The 16,796-nt window shown below is 42.7% G+C and overlaps 1 protein-coding gene across 1 annotated transcript in view; it reads left to right on the top strand.

The window, feature by feature from the left end:
* The window catches only part of LOC143960938 (G protein-coupled receptor kinase 5-like), a 108,364-nt gene that overhangs the window by 78,710 nt on the left and 12,858 nt on the right, over positions 1-16,796 (top strand). Inside the window, exons 8-12 of the mRNA XM_077469974.1 lie at positions 213-353; positions 2,954-3,144; positions 3,945-3,982; positions 10,964-11,053; positions 11,164-11,372. Coding sequence (XP_077326100.1) covers positions 213-353; positions 2,954-3,144; positions 3,945-3,982; positions 10,964-11,053; positions 11,164-11,372 — 669 coding nt within the window. The remainder of the gene's footprint in view (positions 1-212; positions 354-2,953; positions 3,145-3,944; positions 3,983-10,963; positions 11,054-11,163; positions 11,373-16,796) is intronic.

Below are 16,796 nucleotides of genomic sequence, written 5' to 3'. Positions count from 1 at the left end.
AAGGACAGCAGGGCTCGGAGACACCCGCATCCCTTCCGGTTTCGGCAACATCACCTGCTCCACTCCACGCATGTCATCACTGTCACACGACTTCCTCAGGAGTCTGTCATTTTTAATCTGTGTCATCAAGCTGTGTGTCCTTTCTCCACCCCGTCTCTGCATCCATTATTGGTATGTGGTGTTAATTTTTATCCTATGCGCTCTCCCTCTAGGTGTGTGCCTGCCAGGTCCGTGCCACTGGCAAAATGTATGCATGTAAGAAGCTGGAGAAGAAAAGGATCAAGAAAAGAAAAGGGGAATCAATGGCTTTAAATGAGAAACAGATCCTGGAAAAAGTCAACAGCCGTTTTGTGGTATTATACTTTAGTTATTGCATGCGTACGAGTCTCTGTTCATTCAAGTGTGATCTTTGTGTTTTTCTAGGAGTCCTAAAACATGGGCGCTGTGTTCATACAGCCTGAATGAGGGCCTTGTTTATGCGACTGGAGTTGCATGCAGGCATCCGATGTTCCTCTATTGGGACACAGAGGCTGTATGGACACCGCCGCTCATCCCCAACTGACAGGCTTGCAGGGATCAGTGAGTGGCCCCTAATGTGAACAGTGTGTGTGTGTTCGGCGCTGCCCACCCGCTCACATTAGGATGAACGGCTGTCTCTTATGCTGAAATGAGTAACGTATATCTAAAGACAATTTTTGTTCTTCTTGCTACTATAAAAGTTCCCCTCCATGATTTGTCCTGAGGACTGTGTCTGTACTTGCACATGTCCGTCCCATACAGCGGAGCCTCACCCTAAATCCTATGGCCCTACTGCTATCAAATACCTCTGTCTTTAATGTTTGGGGGGAGTACTTTTTTTTTTTTTTTAAAGCAGTGGTAAACCGCAATGTCTTTTTTTTTTTTTTTTTTAAACGTGCTAGTATGCATTGCATACTAGCACTTATGTGAAATTGACCTTAAAACTGAGCCCTTCAGCAACGAGCTGTCACCGCTGACAGGACTTCTTCATCCGGCCCTTCTCCGGCCGTCTGGCCTTGCCATGATGATATCACTCCTGCTCTTTGGTAGCCACTATTTAATTTATGGCACAGGACTCTAGAGTAGCGCGGGCTTGCCGTTCCTTCAGAGCACATGCGCCAGTGACGTCACTGGCACTTTCAAAAGTAAATATCTCCTAAACTGCATGTTAAAAGATATTTACTGTACCTCTAGGTAAGCCTTATTATAGACTTGCCTAAAGGTAGATATCAACCATGGGAGTTTATTCCCCACTTTAAGTGCCTTCCCCCCAACCCCCCCACCCCCGGCCAGGTATGTCATCTCTGGTCTCCCGTTGACTCCTGGAATATCGGTATCCTCAATCCCAGGCGTCAACGGGCATCCTGTGCTTCTAGTATCCCATTATTTCAAAACTGAAAATGACATGATGCCAGGTGGAGTGCGGTGCTGCACTTGCCTCTGCTCATTTTGGGTCCTTTTGGGTGCTGTGAACAAGTTGCTAGAAGAGGATGAGAACGTCCGCTACTGCCATTGCTATAGCAGCCTGTAGACAACACTGTGCGCAGGGATTGTCACTGGGCCATGGGATCGGGAGGTGCATGCCGGGTAAACTGTCTGCACTAAATCCCTTAAATCACCGGCGCCGGCTTCAGATGTCCTCCCCTAAGATGGCTGCCAGCTGCATTTCATCAGGGCAAGGAAGTTGGAGATTTGGCAAGTGAGCACGTGATGCACTATATTAATAATATCTAAGTTTTAATAAGCGTTTATTTATTTATTTTTTTTAAGCTGCATGGGAATGTTTTTATTTTATTTTTCATTTAGGAGACTGTAGCTCCTCTTTAAGTTATCTCTGGATTTTTTTTCTGTCCATCTCTCTGCATTCAACAAGATGTTTTTGCTCCACATACTGTGACAGGCACAGCTCTGCAGGAATTTGAACTGCTGGGTTGCGCCTGAATTTCAGTTTCAAGCTTTTAGTGGATGCCATAGAAGTCCATGCAGAAATGCATCTTTTAATGGACTCTATCGAAGAGAATGCAGGACTGCCAAGAAGGCCACCTCAGAGCAGAAGCCTAGCGTCATGGTGGTACCAAATTTCCAAGAAGACCGAGGATTCGCTCCATCAGAGCACTGAACAGCAATAAAGATTTAGCGTGCAATTTGTCCCCAATTCACTCAGCAACTGAACAAAAGTTGTGAGTCTGGTTTCGATGGAAACTAGAGAGGAGTGGGGTGTTTTTTTTTTTTTTTTCCCAGACTTGAGCACTTTGTAATCTGATCTGACATTTAGACATGAACAATGTAAACAGCCTAGCGTTCAGTGATTAACACCTTATCTCTAATGAACATCTATGAACAATTATGCCAACTTGGCCAGACTGATGTCGTTCTCCAACTGTTGGAATCCGCATTCAAAATAAATTGTGTGCTAATGACGCAGTGCAGCAATCCCACATTAGCTGCAACTGGTCCGATGATAGCTGGGCTAAGACGTCATCAGGAAATAGTTTATTGAATGATATAATTGAGCACTAGTTTTTCCATCAACATTCTTAAGCCAGCTGTTTGTGATTTGAAATTCAGACAGTTCAGCAGGGACCCGCTGAATTTTGATCCACGCATGGGCAGGCTGGCTGTTGACTTGTGAACAACCAGTGCTGCCAGTTATAGCCAGCAACACGGATCCTTGTATTATGATGGGGGAGGCTCCCCACTGTCAGAATACAATACCACAGCAGGAATGATTTCCCCATCCACACAAATTGTGTGACTGGGGGGAATCGAAGCATTTTCTTTTGTTCAACCCACTGGTTGAATGGGGAAAAAACATACTATATGGGCTGTCTTGGTTTTATTTGAAAGATAGCCGGGAAGTCATATGTCCCTGGGGTTCACAAAGATCACATGACCTGGCTTAAATTAGGTGCTTTGTTTTTTTTTTTAATCATAGGTGAGTTTGGCGTATGCATATGAAACAAAAGATGCTCTGTGTCTGGTTCTCACTATCATGAATGGTGGAGACCTCAAGTTTCACATCTACAACATGGGAAACCCCGGATTCGAGGAGGAGCGAGTCGTTTTCTATGCTGCTGAGATCTGCTGTGGGCTGGACCACCTTCACCAGGAGGGCATAGTGTACAGGTGGGCATATAACCCATTAGTTCTTCACCAGGAGAACATGGTGTACAGGTTGGCATAGGACCAATGTTTACAGGTGGGCATATAACCCATGTGTGCTGCATTAGGAAGGCATAGTCTACAGGTTGGGTTTATAACCCATATGTGCTTCACCAGGAGGCAATGGTGTACAGGTGGGCATATAAACCCATGTGTACTGCACCAGGTGGGAACAGTGTACAGGTGGGCATATAACGCATGTGTGCTTCACCAGATGGGCACAGTGTACAGGTGGGCATATAACCAATGTGTGCTGCGTCAGAGAGCATAGTGTACAGGTGGGCATATACCAATGAATGTTTCACTAGGAGGGCATAGTGTACAGGAAGGCATATACCAATGAATGTTTCACTAGGAGGGCATAGTGTACAGGAAGGCATATAGCCAGGAGTGCTTCACCAGGAGGGCATAGTGTATAGGTGGGCATATAACCCATGTGTGCTGCGTCAGAGCATAGTGTACAGGTGGGCATATACCCATAAGTGCTTCACCAGGAGGGCATAGTGTACAGGTGGGCTTTTAACTCATAAGTAATTCTCCAATAGGGCATAGTATACAGATGGGCATATGACTGATGTGTACAGGTGGCCATATATACCTTCACTAGACATACAAGAGAAGCTCTATAATGGAGTAAGGTAAGTGTGGACACTGGTGTCTGCTTGCAGGCATCTGTACTAGCTGGATCGACTTAACAAAAGTTTCACTTTGTATAATAACCAACAGCAGCTTGTAACTTTTTTTTTTTTTTTTTTTTTTTCCAGGGACCTGAAGCCAGAAAATATGCTCTTAGATGATGATGGTAAGTTTCTGACATGATGCCTCGTGTGACTCCTATACATATGGATGAAAATAGATTGTAGTGTTTCAGTGAACGGTTAAAATCAAAGTAGCCTAATCCTGGTACAAACACAATTTTTAGGCAGTTTAAACCAACTCTATTTGCAAAGACAACCAAAGACCCCATTGCTCTATAGAACAGAGGCAGATAAAAACGGACATTGGGGCCACAGCAATGGCTGCCTTTCGTGCGGCCATTGAATTTGAGTGATTGGGCATGTTGGAAAGTTTTTGAAAAACAATTTTTCTTGCACGATTCTCAAAATCGATTAGAAATGTATCTAAAAAGAAATGTGCATGAGCTGTGACCTGGAAAGAAAAGATTCTTGGCCAAGAATATCTCTCTATCTCTCATCTTCAAAATTTCTAAAACATTCTGCGCTCGGTGTCTACCACCATATGCAAACTTAGTGCTGTAACTGCAGCCCTCCAAGATACTCAAACTATCTGCTAATATTGTATAACAAATGGTGTATATAGCATTGTCACGTGAAAATTTAAATAACCAGCGTCCATCAAACATAGTGCGGAAAAATCCAAACTTGTGTGCAATTACATCCAGTGTTTCAACACATTTTAACACCATTTTGTTAAATGTAATTGCACATATTTTGTTAGACGCTGGTTATTTTATTTTTAAGTGACAATGCTGATATATATCATCGATTAGTTGACGAATTCATTTTTTCCGATTAAACGGATAATAACCTTTTAAAGTGCGGTGTATAAATTTAGTTAAAATGTAAAGTGAAAAAAAGTAATTGATCCTTTAATATCTATATGTAGTGGTAAATATAAATGACCAACTATATGGTTGGGGAGCAAAATCTCAAATCCACTCTGAGAATAACACAGAAGAGCTATGCGGTATATATTGGAGGTTGAATCTGGTAAATACCAGACTTTAAAGAAAAAAAATGAAGTCTGTTTTGCCGATTTTTATTTATTTTGACAGAAGTGTAATATGTGTGTATATATACGCAGTATCTCACAAGTGAGTACACTCACATTTTTGTAAATATTTTATTATAACTTTTTATGTCACAGCACTGAAGAAATTAAACTTTACTACAATGTACAGTAGTGAGTGTACAGCTTGTATAACAGTGTAAATTTGTTGTCCCCTCCAAAATAACTCAACACACAGCCATTCATGTTTAAACCGCTGGCAACAAAAGTGAGTACACCCCTAAGTGAAAATGTCCAAATTGGGCCCAAAGTGTCAATATTTTGTGTGGCCACCATTTTCCATCACTGCCTTAACCCTCTTGGGCATGGAATTCACCTTGGAGGTGTGTTTGGCATTATGTTGAATACTACACTGTGGCCCAGTCTCTGAAGGGAGGGGATCTTGCTCTGCTTCACTATGTCACAGTACATGTTGACATTCATGGTTCCCTCAATGAGCTGTAGCTCTCCAGTACCGACAGCACTCATGTAGCCCCAGAGCATGACACTCCCACCACCATGCTTGGCTGTAGGCAAGACACACTTGTCTTTGTACGCCTCACCTGGTTGCCGCCACACATGCTTGACTCCATCTGAACCAAATAAGTTTATCAGACTACTGGACATGGTTCCAGTAATCCATGTCCTTAGGCTGCTTGTCTTCAGCAAACTGTTTGCAGGCTTTCTTGTGCATCATCTTTAGAAGAGGCTTCCTTCTGGGACGACATCTATGCAGACCAATTTGATGCAGTATGCGGCGTATATTTTGAGCACTGACAGGCTGACCCCTCACCCCTTCAACCTCTACAGCAATGCTGGCAGCATTCATGCGTTTATTTCCCAAAGACAACCTCTGGATATGGCGCTGAGCACGTGCACTCAACTTCTTTGGTTGACCATTGTGGGGCCTCTTCTGAGTGGAACCTGTCCTGTTAAACCTCTGGTCTTGGCCACTGTGCTGCATCTCAGTTTCAGGGTCTTCACAATATTCTTATAGCCTGGGCCATCTTTATGTAGAGCAACAATTCTATTTTTTTTTTTTTTTTTTTTTTTTTAAATCCTCAGAGAGCTCTTTGCCATGAGGTGCCATATTGCTCTTCCAGTGACCAGTATGAGAGAGGTTTAGACATTAATGGCTGTGTTGAGTTATTTTGAGGGGACAGCAAATTTACACAATTTACAATTAGTTTAATTTTAATGTTACAATTTACAAGCATACATGCACTACTTTATATTGTAGCAAAGTGTAATTTCTTCAGTGTTGCATGAAAAGATATAAAATATTTGCAAAAAATGTAAGAGGTGTTGTGAGATTGTGTATGTGGGGACAGGTTAGATGTTATCCTTTAACTTCCATAAAAAAAAAGTGTATGTGTGTGTGTGTATATATATATATATTTATTTTATATTATACACACTTTTTTTTTTTTTTTTTTTTTTTTTTATATGGAAGTTAATGGATAACATCTAACCTGTCCCACTCCTGCAGCTCTCCCCCTGATCACCTTCCCTGTGACAGTGGGCCAGGGATCTTCTCCCCACACCCTCTGTCACAATTTAAAGAGTGCAGCCGTGCAGAGCTCCGCCCCCACAGCTGCATCCTTAATTCAGAGTTCTGTGAATGAATAGACTGCAAGCCTTTCTGGCTGACGGCTTGAAGTTCTCAATGAACTTCAAGGCAGCTGGTGAGCATCCTTGTAGTTCATTCGTTCATTCTTCCTGGACTGAAGCAACTGTCTGCCCGTATCGGAGATTTGGAGGAGCAGATTTGCTGATCACAGGTGCAATTCTGTTTTTACCTGCAAAAAGATGTGCATTTTTTTTTTTTAAGATGAACTTGTTCATTAATGCATATGTATGGCCATATTTAGGATCCCATCAGAATACCAAACCAAATGGCATTAAAGCCTAAGGCCAGCGAAAAAAAAATATTTCTTTTGTTCCTATTAGATTGTCCATGCTTGGCTTCCTGTCCTTGTAAGATGTGCAATCGGTCTCTCCAGGAAGGAAGTTTGTGGCGATTTTTAATAGCCTAGTTAGAGGCTGTAAAATACAACTCAGGCCAAACCTTTTTACTGTATTTTGCATAGGATTAAGGGTTAAGGGGTTCACATTAGGGCCCCCCCCCCGCACAAATATGTGGCAAAGTTTAAAAAAAAAAGTCCCTGGATTGGTGGTGTCACTAAAATAACAAAAATGCCCCTGAGTTGATGTGACTGCAATGAAAAAAATATCGGTGTCACTGAAAGAAAAATCCCAAGGCAGGTGCCCTTCTTGATGTTCCTTTGCTTTTATCCAACATGTATTAAATTGTGCTTATTAACCACTTGCCGCCCGCCCTATAGGCAATTGACGGCGGCAAAGTGGTTTCATAATCCTGACCGGACGTCATATGACGTGATCAGGATTATGAGCCGCTGCGCGCCCCCGGGGGCGCGCATCGCGGCGATCGTTGTTGCGGGGTGTCAGTCTGACACCCGGCAACTACGATCTCGGTAAAGAGTCTCCGGAGACTCTTTACCATGTGATCAGCCGTGTCCAATCACGGCTGATCACAGTGTAAATGGGAGGAGCCGGTGATCGGCTTTCCCTCACTCGCGTCTGTCAGACGCGAGTAGAGGAGAGCCGATCGGCTGCTCCTCTGACGGGGGGTCTGTGCTGATCGATTATCAGCACAGCCCCCCCAGGATGCCCACACTGGACCACCAGGGACGCCACCAGGGAAAAGGTAATAAAGGTCATAATCCTCCCTAGACCACCAGGGATGCCAGTCAGCACAATGGGTGCCAATCAGTGCCCACAATGGATGCCAATCAGTGCCCACAATGGATGCCAATCAGTGCCCACAATGGATGCCAATCAGTGCCCACAATGGATGCCAATCAGTGCCCACAATGGGCATCACTGATTGGCATGCATTATTGTTTGGCACTGATTGGCATCCATTACTATAGTATAACACCGATGCCGCCTATGAGTGCCCACCTGTGCCGCCTATGAGTGCCCACCTGTGCCGCCTATGAGTGCCCACCTGTGCCGCCTATGAGTGCCCACCTGTGCCGCCTATGAGTGCCCACCTGTGCCGCCTATGAGTGCCCACCTGTGCCGCCCACCCGTGCCGCCTTATCTGTGCCCATCAGTGAAGGAGAAAACTTACTTATTTACAAAGTTTTGAAACTGAAACAAAAAAAAACATTTTTTTTTCAAAATTTTCGGTATTTTTTTATTTGTAGCGCAAAAAATAAAAACCGTAGAGGTGATCAAATACCACCAAAAGAAAGCTCTATTTGTGGGGAAAAAAATGATAAAAATTTCATTTGGGTACAGTGTAGCATGACTGCGCAATTGTCATTCAAAGTGCGACAGCACTGAAAGCTCAAAATTGGTCTGGGCAGGAAGGTGTTTAAGTGCCCAGTATTGAAGTGGTTAAGCTGGCAACAGGATCTCTTTAAACTGGCTATAAGCATAGTGAAGGTAAAGCATTCTTGCATGTCTCAGAATTTTCGGGAATGTTTTATTGACAATCCTGAGTGTAATGAGCCTGTAATGATCAGACACTGCTTACGGTCATCTCTCAATAAGAGCTGTGTCTTCTCTGTAATTTATTTGGATAAAACCTGTTATCAGTTCAGCGGTGTGGACAGAGAGCTCGTTCCAGGATGAAACCACAATCTCTGACATCAGTATTATGAGTTTGAGTCATTGAAAGTAATCACCACTATGATTTGGGATGGAAGGCTAGCTGAACCTCCGTTATTTTTTATTGCTTTGCACTGAGTAGTAATTTCATAGCGGATGTGACTGTTTCCGTCACGCTTTGATGTGAACGGTTTTTCCCAATTGCCTCCTCTTATACCCAGCTTCTCATTTCAGAACCATTAAACATATAATGAAAATGTTGTTTTATGTGAAAGTTCTACTCATCACAGATGGCAACTGGGCATAGGGGATCCCTTTTTAATGTCTGCATCTAAATTGCAGAGAAGCTAATGGGCCCTTAAAGCATATGTCAAGGCAAAGTAAAAAAAAACTTTATTTACAGAGTCTCTGGAATACAAGCACATTTTTCCATGTTCCATCCCTTTTAAACGCAAAGACAAAAACAAAGTACAGAAAAATAACTGCTGGTGGTCCTACCTTTCTCTTTCACCTGACAACTCTGAATTCTGAAGTACATGGTGTCAGCCCTGCCTACTTATTTTCTGATGGGTTACAAGTAGGGATGCACCGATACCAGTTTTTAAGATCGAGTACCAATGTTTTTCCTCAAGTACTCACTGTTGCCAATTACCTATGCCTATTTTTTACTTTTTTTTTTTTTTTTTTACACTGTACCTTTTTTATCGACTTTATTGCTGTTTAAAAGGGATGATCACCATCCCTTGTAATAGAATGGGCCATGATAGGTCCTCTTTAAGGAGAGGCTGGGTCTATTCGACACCAAATCTTGAATCTGGCTTCCAGTGCTGCCTCAGACACAGATCGGCCTGATCAGTTGCTTCACTAACTATTAATAGCCAGGAAAACCAAAAGCCAAAACGGGAAGTGACCAAATTCTCATTGCTTCCTGTTTGCGACGTCACACAGTGGGAGGGACAACATCCATTTCCTCACTGTCTACCTAGTGCTGGCTGCCACCTGTTGCATCCTTACTGGACTCTCTGATCACATGGGAGAGCTTGGTGGCAGGAGGGAGGTGGGACCCCTTTCCGTCACCTGTAACAGTAATCCAGAAGCTTGTTAGCTGCCTGGATTACTTGTATCTAGTGCAGAATTGCTGGGGCTAAAGAATGATATCTTGACTGAGGATTAGCCCAACCGCCGCAGCTACCTTGGACATGCGATTGTCACCCAGGTGTGGCCCACAGCCGCCTCGCAATGCCGCTTTCTCACAACCCCCCCACGCTGACATCATTCTGGTATAGGTTTCAGGTATCAAAGCATTTGCATGAGTACCAATACTTGTGCAAATGCTTAGTATCGGTGTAACCCTAGTTACAAGGCGCACCAATGATGACTTCTCCATCTCCTGAACCCCATCTCAATCTCCCGAAGCCCTCCTTTTGCACAGGCAAAGGGCACAGGAAGTTATCAGGCCACGAAAGTTTTTGCAAAATCAACAGCAATTGTTTTGCACTTATTGAACAGAAAATAAAACTCTTTAAATGTTAAATCGCCGACAAATGACTAGCACTGCTCCAGAGCAAAGCCTTGCCTCCACTGTGGACACGAGTGTTGCCAACAAAAGAGCCCTCTCCACACTCGTAATCACATGGAGATAAAGTTACACAAGCTGTAGATCGGAACCATCAAGTAAGGATGCGATTATCCCACTGTGGTGCAATGCATCAGCGTGGGGCAGTCCCTGGCCAGGCACATTCTGACTGCCGCCAGGCTGTCTTTGGTCAAATAAAGGCATTTAGAAGTGTTGATGGCTCATGTTGTGCAGCTTATGTAACCTTAAAATTCTTGCCATGGTACATTTAAAGTGGTAGTAAACTCTCATTTTTCTATTTTTTTTTTTTTTTTTACCTACAGGTAAGCTCAGCAAGAGCACCATTTAAAGAGCACTTTTCTCAATGAATGCAAAGTTTTCTCTTATTGAATGTGGTGAGGATTGTAGCATCGCCACATGTTTTCTCTGCTTTGTTAAAACAGAACGCTGTTGGACCAGTGTACCCATGTAGAAGCTGCCATACCTGGAATTCATCTTTCATATTTCTATAAGTATCTAGGTTTTAACCATGTAGAGCATTATATTAAGAGACCACAAATGTCCTAGAGGGTCAAGTCATCCCTCAGCCAATCGGGACATGAGATCATTAGACACCATGCTGGAGCAGCCATCACATGGATATTTAGACAGACAGCAGTTGTATATTCTCAGCATTAAGCCACTAAATGGAGAGCTAAAACTACCCACCTGTCACAAGGACTTATTTCTGTCAAATTTGGATATTCACTTTTTCATAATTTAATTTTATTTTTTTCTTAGGTCACATACGGATCTCAGACTTGGGACTGGCCATCAAAATTCCAGACGGGGAAAGTATTAGAGGAAGAGTAGGGACAGTTGGATATATGGGTGTGTATCCTCACAATTTCACCTACCATTTCAAAATCTACCAATCAAAGGTCATTGTCTTTCTAGATCTCATTTGATGTGTTCCATCCTCACTGATTGTATTTCTTCAGCTCCAGAAGTCATTAAAAATGAACGATATACATTTAGCCCAGACTGGTGGGGGCTGGGCTGCCTCATTTATGAGATGATCGAAGGACAGTCACCATTCCGTGCACGGAAGGAGCGAGTAAAAAGGGAAGAAGTGGAGAAACGTGTTCAGGAGGAACAAGAGTCCTATTCTGATAAGTTCTCAGAAGATGCAAAATCCATTTGTAAGATGGTAAGAAGGAAAGGGGCTTGCTAGTTTTCTGGTGTCAGGGTAGGCACATTTAGAACTCTAAATACAAGCAATCAAGTCTAAGTGTCTAGGAAGACTGGGCCAGGGAACATCTCTGCTTACTAGTTAGAAGAGGCTCCAGAAAAATCAAAAGCTAACAACATTTAGTACTTCAGAAAGGTATAGGGCCTAAAGTTGAACTTCAGGCAAATGACCAGAGAGAGAGTGAGATCTCTCAACAGGCAAGAACTCCTCCAAAATGAGCACTATTTTTTAAAGCACTTTTACATCCCTGAAGAAGCCATGAAAAGTGGCGAAAAATGTTTTACGGTTTTATAGGGAAAGGGGGAATTATTAGACTGAGATGCTTTATTTGCCATAGAGAAAAGAAAAAATAAGAATTCTGCTCAGAAGATAGATCAGAAAAGATAGAACGTTACAAAACAAGAAAAGCGATAGTAAAACATTATATTGACTTATATTGGAGATGAGAATTTGAAAAGGAAGATGAAAAGAACATTTGGATGGTAATGGAATAACGCAAATATGGAATCTTTATACAAGACATGTCACCTTACTCTAAATTGTGAGCGAGGTGCAATAAAGAAAATGGGGAACAGAATGCACGAAAGGAAAAATGTACATTCATAGGCTTTGTATTAAATAAGTAAAGGTTGATTTTATGTTCTCTGATGGGATGCATATGCTGATGTGTAATGTGTGTCCATTATTACAGTATTACAATGTACCAAAACAAAAAAGCTTTATACGTCATAAAGAAAAAATGAGTTATAGAAATTATCCACAGACTTATTGTCAAGTTAGTTGACACATACTAACACCATTGAATTTGCTTTTAAATGGACTTGGCTGATCTCATTTACAGACAGAAATGTAAGTATCGGTGAAACACTTTAGTTCCACTTAAGATGATATAACATCTTGTGAAAGATCATGAAAGCCTAGTGTTCAGTTATATTTTTCAATGACCCTTGAAATACATCTTTTTATGCAGCTGATTAAAAGCTTTTGTCCTCCAACATTCATTATTACAAATGTGTTTTTTTTTTTTTTCTGGTGTTTTTTGCTCTGTGCATTTATTTTTAAATTGCACCATTGATCTCTTCGATATGAAAAGGTTGAGTAATTTTTCCTTCATTCTACAAAAGCTGTGATCTCTGAACATGAGATAGATGCTCTTTAGAAGAGATATTCATATGCAATAGATTAATCTACCAAAATGTGACATTTTAGTTATTAGTGGAACCTGACTGGGTAAAGATTATCTAGACCCAAAACCAAAGCTGGACCTTGGTGTGGTGTATGCATTCATATTTCCAGTTTCTTTGCCTTTTTATTTTTGGCTGGTAAGCTTGCAAATAACACACTTAATGTCTCTGGGTGGGTATCGAGGAAGCCATGCCAGTGTTGTCACCCTAGGCTGCTGTCCTGAATGGGCTATAAACATGTAGTGGGACAAAGCAATTGATATTTCACAGAAGATGCATAGGAAGGTAAATATTCTCTGGCGATTGGCCATCATGTACAGCTGCACCAGATTTTGCACTCTCCAGTTTTAGTAAAACGGCACCATTTTGTGTACGTCTCACAAACTGATGTTTGGATTCCACAGAGCCCTGAAACTACTGCCCACCATCCCAACCCAGGCGCCCTAAAAAACAAAAAAACAAAAAAAAAAAAAAACTGTATTACCCAATTACCTGTCAGGCACCTACATACAAAACCATTGGTAGCACTACAAATGTTATATAACCTAATTATGCACGTCAAGTGAGGGCAATAATTCTAGGTCACTATTCATGATGGTTGACTCTAAACTGATGACCTGTAAGAGCGTTAAAAGCGTCACCTATGGAAAATTTTGGTTACGATTTGTCGCTCCTTCATGGGCATGAGCAGTTTTTTTTTTTAAATGTTTTTTTTTTTGCAAACATTACAACATAATATTTAAAAGGACTAATAGCGAGCGCTAATGGCATCCACAGCATAACACATACCAATATGATAATAGAAATACACCTTGGCTTGTTGAAGTGTAGTATCTATTGTCTGTAGGGATCATCAGGGGAAGAGATGAAGCAGTGAAGTGAGATATCAACCATTCCGGTCTCTTCACCCAGTAGCCAAGATAACTGGGTGATGTCTAAAGGCTGTGGGAGAGGAGGGGGGAACCTTTAGCCAGTTGCCGGATATGGAGGTGCCAGTGAACGAGAGAGGCTTACAATTTTTTTTTTTTTTTTTTTTAGATGCCCCCCCAAATAGCACCTTTCACGGTGCAACCGTGACTGTTGAAGAGAGGGTCTCCTAAGTTACTGGTTTTCTAGACATCAAAACCTTATTTCCATCCCTGTAGAGATTGATTTTATATGTATTGGTAGTAGTTGGTTAGTAACAATGAAGGATCTTAATTGATGGAAGAGGCTTGGACTGTGTTCCACCTCCAGTGGTGAGCAAGTAGGTGTCATGGTGTCGGGGTCTTTAGTAGGTAAGGATTTTGTAATAAAGTGGGTCCATTTGCTCAAGAAGTATGCAGTTGTTCCATGGTGAGACAAGTCAATGTGTGGTAGGCTCATGAGTTCTTGTTGGACATCTGAAAGTACTGGGGAGGTAGTGGAGTTCCATTTTCTAAGGATCTCGCGTCTCGATATCCTGAAGCACGTTGATAACCAGGCCTTGTTCCACTGAGTTGACAGTGGTTGGGGTATAGGTTGGTGAGAGGGAGTTATCTCCAGGTGCCTAAAGAGTAGGGGAAATACATTTTTGGTAGGAGAGCAGCTGGTGATGAGATTTGCAAAGCTTTTGATTTGGTCCCAGTAATCTGCCATTGATGGACAGGACCAGATTCTGTGGAGCAGTGTAGGTCTGGGTTGTCCACATAGGAGGCATTGATGGTTGATTTGTGGTTGTCACCTGGACAAATGGGGGATTTAGGCTCTCTGCATAATCTTTAAGTTGTTGCTCTTACCACAATGCTTGGTGACATAGGTGCACGTAGTATTGTATCCTGCGAGAATTTAATCTACCACCTCCGGGGAGTCTTTGCACCATGCAGTTGAGGTGGTGTTAAGCTTGCTTGGGCTCTGGTGAAGTGGTTTGTAGATGGTAGAGATTTTGAACTGTTGGGTTTCCAAGCGTGTCTAGGGTGGCGATGCGAAATCTTTGGAGTCTGTTTTGGCACATACCCACGACATACGCTATGGTCTGGTGCACAAAGATAATGGTTCCCAGGAAGGTTAAAGCATGTCAGAATTGGGGAGATCCGAAGTGAATTTGTCAGTTGAGCAATCCTGCAAAGCCCATGAGAAACCCACAGCATAACCAGCATATTGGTGGGCTTCAGGAAAATTTGAGTTCCTGTGAATCGGTACACAGGGAGCTTACGTTTTTCATCTGGTTTCTTGACAAGTTACGAGCATGTCCCGTATTAACAGATTCTATTTAAGGTCTGGAGGGAGAGACCTTAGGTTGCAGTATATTAAGGCTGGTAGACTGTATGGATTTGCCATTTGGGACTCTACCTCATGATGAGAGTACTTTATACTTTGTGTAAGCCAATCCATGCAGACTTGGATAGGTTGTATACCCTTATGTTGGGTGAGGTTGGCTCCACCTTTGCTCCTACGCAGGCAAAGTTTAGTTAAAGAATTGCGGGGTCTGCATTTGTGCCAGATGAAGGTTGACGAGGCCTTCTGTAATCTTTGAATATCTGTGTGACGCATTAGGAGAGGAATGGTCTGGAGGGGGTAAAGGAGTCTAGGAAAACTGACCATTTTGAAGAGATGACATCTGCCGAGGCGCGAGAGGGGAAGGTCCATCCACATCTCCAGTTCACCTATTACCTTAATGACCACTGGGGAGAAATGTATTAGAGAGAAGGCGGCAATTTGCCAATTTTTATTCCTGGGTAGGTAATGATTTGCTTGGCGACAGTAAAGATTGAAGCGCTTGCCCATAGAGGGGGGGGGGGGGGGAGTGGTCCTAGTGTGGTATAAGGGGAGAATCTCACTCTTGGAAGAGTTAATGCGTAGGCCTGAGCAGGTTCGATAGCATGTGAAAATGTCTTGGATGTGGGGCTGGAGGTGAAAATGAGGATATTGTCCGGAAATAACGCTAAGCAGAGTTCTTTGCATCTTATGTGGATGGCTTGGAAGAGCAGGTATCGAAATAACGGTTCTATAGCCAGGTTAAATAAAAGCGGTGATAGAAGGCAGCCTTGCCTGGTCCCCTTGTGAAGTTTGATAATGCCTGATATGTAGCTTGGTTGAGACCAAATGTAGGAAGGGACCAGAGAAGTCATAGCAAAGGACTAGGGACAGCCATGTAAAATTGAAAGCATTCGCCACGTCGAGAGAGATAATAGCGTAGTTGCTGTCGGGTGGGCTTTAGCATGTTCAAGGGCTGTGATGACCTTTACGAATGTTGGACAAGGCTTAATGACCTTGTGTAAATCCTGCCTGTGAGGGGTTGATGAGTAGGCATGATTTTAGCTAGTCTGCTAGCTATGGCTTTTGATAGTATTTTGGAGTCTAGATTAAGAAGGAATATAGGCCTATATAAGCTTGGCTCCATAGGGGTCATTGCTTTTTTTCGCTATTAGCTTGATATGTGTCTGATAACCAGAGGGTAGGTATTCACCTCCAGATATAATTTTTTGTAGACTTTGCCTAAGACTGCTATGCTCGCTGACATGTTGTAGAATTCTAAGGTGTATCCATCTGGGCCCAGTGCTTTGCCATTAACTAGAGTGGAGATAACTTTAGAAATCTCTTGCTCAGTGATTGGGGCATTTAGCTGTGACAAAAACGAGGTGTCTATTTGAGGGAGGGGGATTCAATCTAGGAAACCCTGGGCTGCGGTCTTGTCTATTGGGTCTTCGCCATATAGCACTTTTCTAAGATTGCGTTGACCTCCTTTGCTGTTGAAATTTGGGTACCTTGGGTGTCTTTGAGGGTATGTGTATATGTGTGGGGGTATGGACACCTTTTGCATAACCTGGCAAGCAGTTTGCCTGACTTGCCATATTTGTGGTATTGTAAGTCTAGGTGGGATTTTTGGATGTGCTTCTGTGCTTCAGCCCATAGGTCTAAGTAGTTTTTGGCTTCTCGCCATAATTTTCCATGTGTGGGGGAGTTTATGTGCATCAATTGAGATTGGGTCGCACGTTCTTGATCACTCGCTGCATGGCAGTTTGAGGATCTTCTTTTTGTAAGTAGCCGTGAAAGCGATAATTCTACCACGTAGCACCGCTTTGCACGCTTCATATTCTGGCCAGGTCTCTTGGAGTATGTTACTGAGTTCCTAGTTGTGTGTGATGTAGGAAGGGAAGCGCCATGTTCTCATGTTATTGATTAGGTTGAAATATTTCAAGTGTACTGCTATGGGGCCGTGGTCTGAGATCGCAATCGT

Source organism: Lithobates pipiens, unplaced genomic scaffold (assembly GCF_037356315.1).
Source record: "Lithobates pipiens isolate NorthernLeopardFrog02 unplaced genomic scaffold, aLitPip1_a1.2 Scaffold_8, whole genome shotgun sequence".
Lineage (NCBI taxonomy): Eukaryota > Metazoa > Chordata > Amphibia > Anura > Ranidae > Lithobates > Lithobates pipiens.
This window is presented reverse-complemented; position numbering and strand designations above follow the sequence as displayed.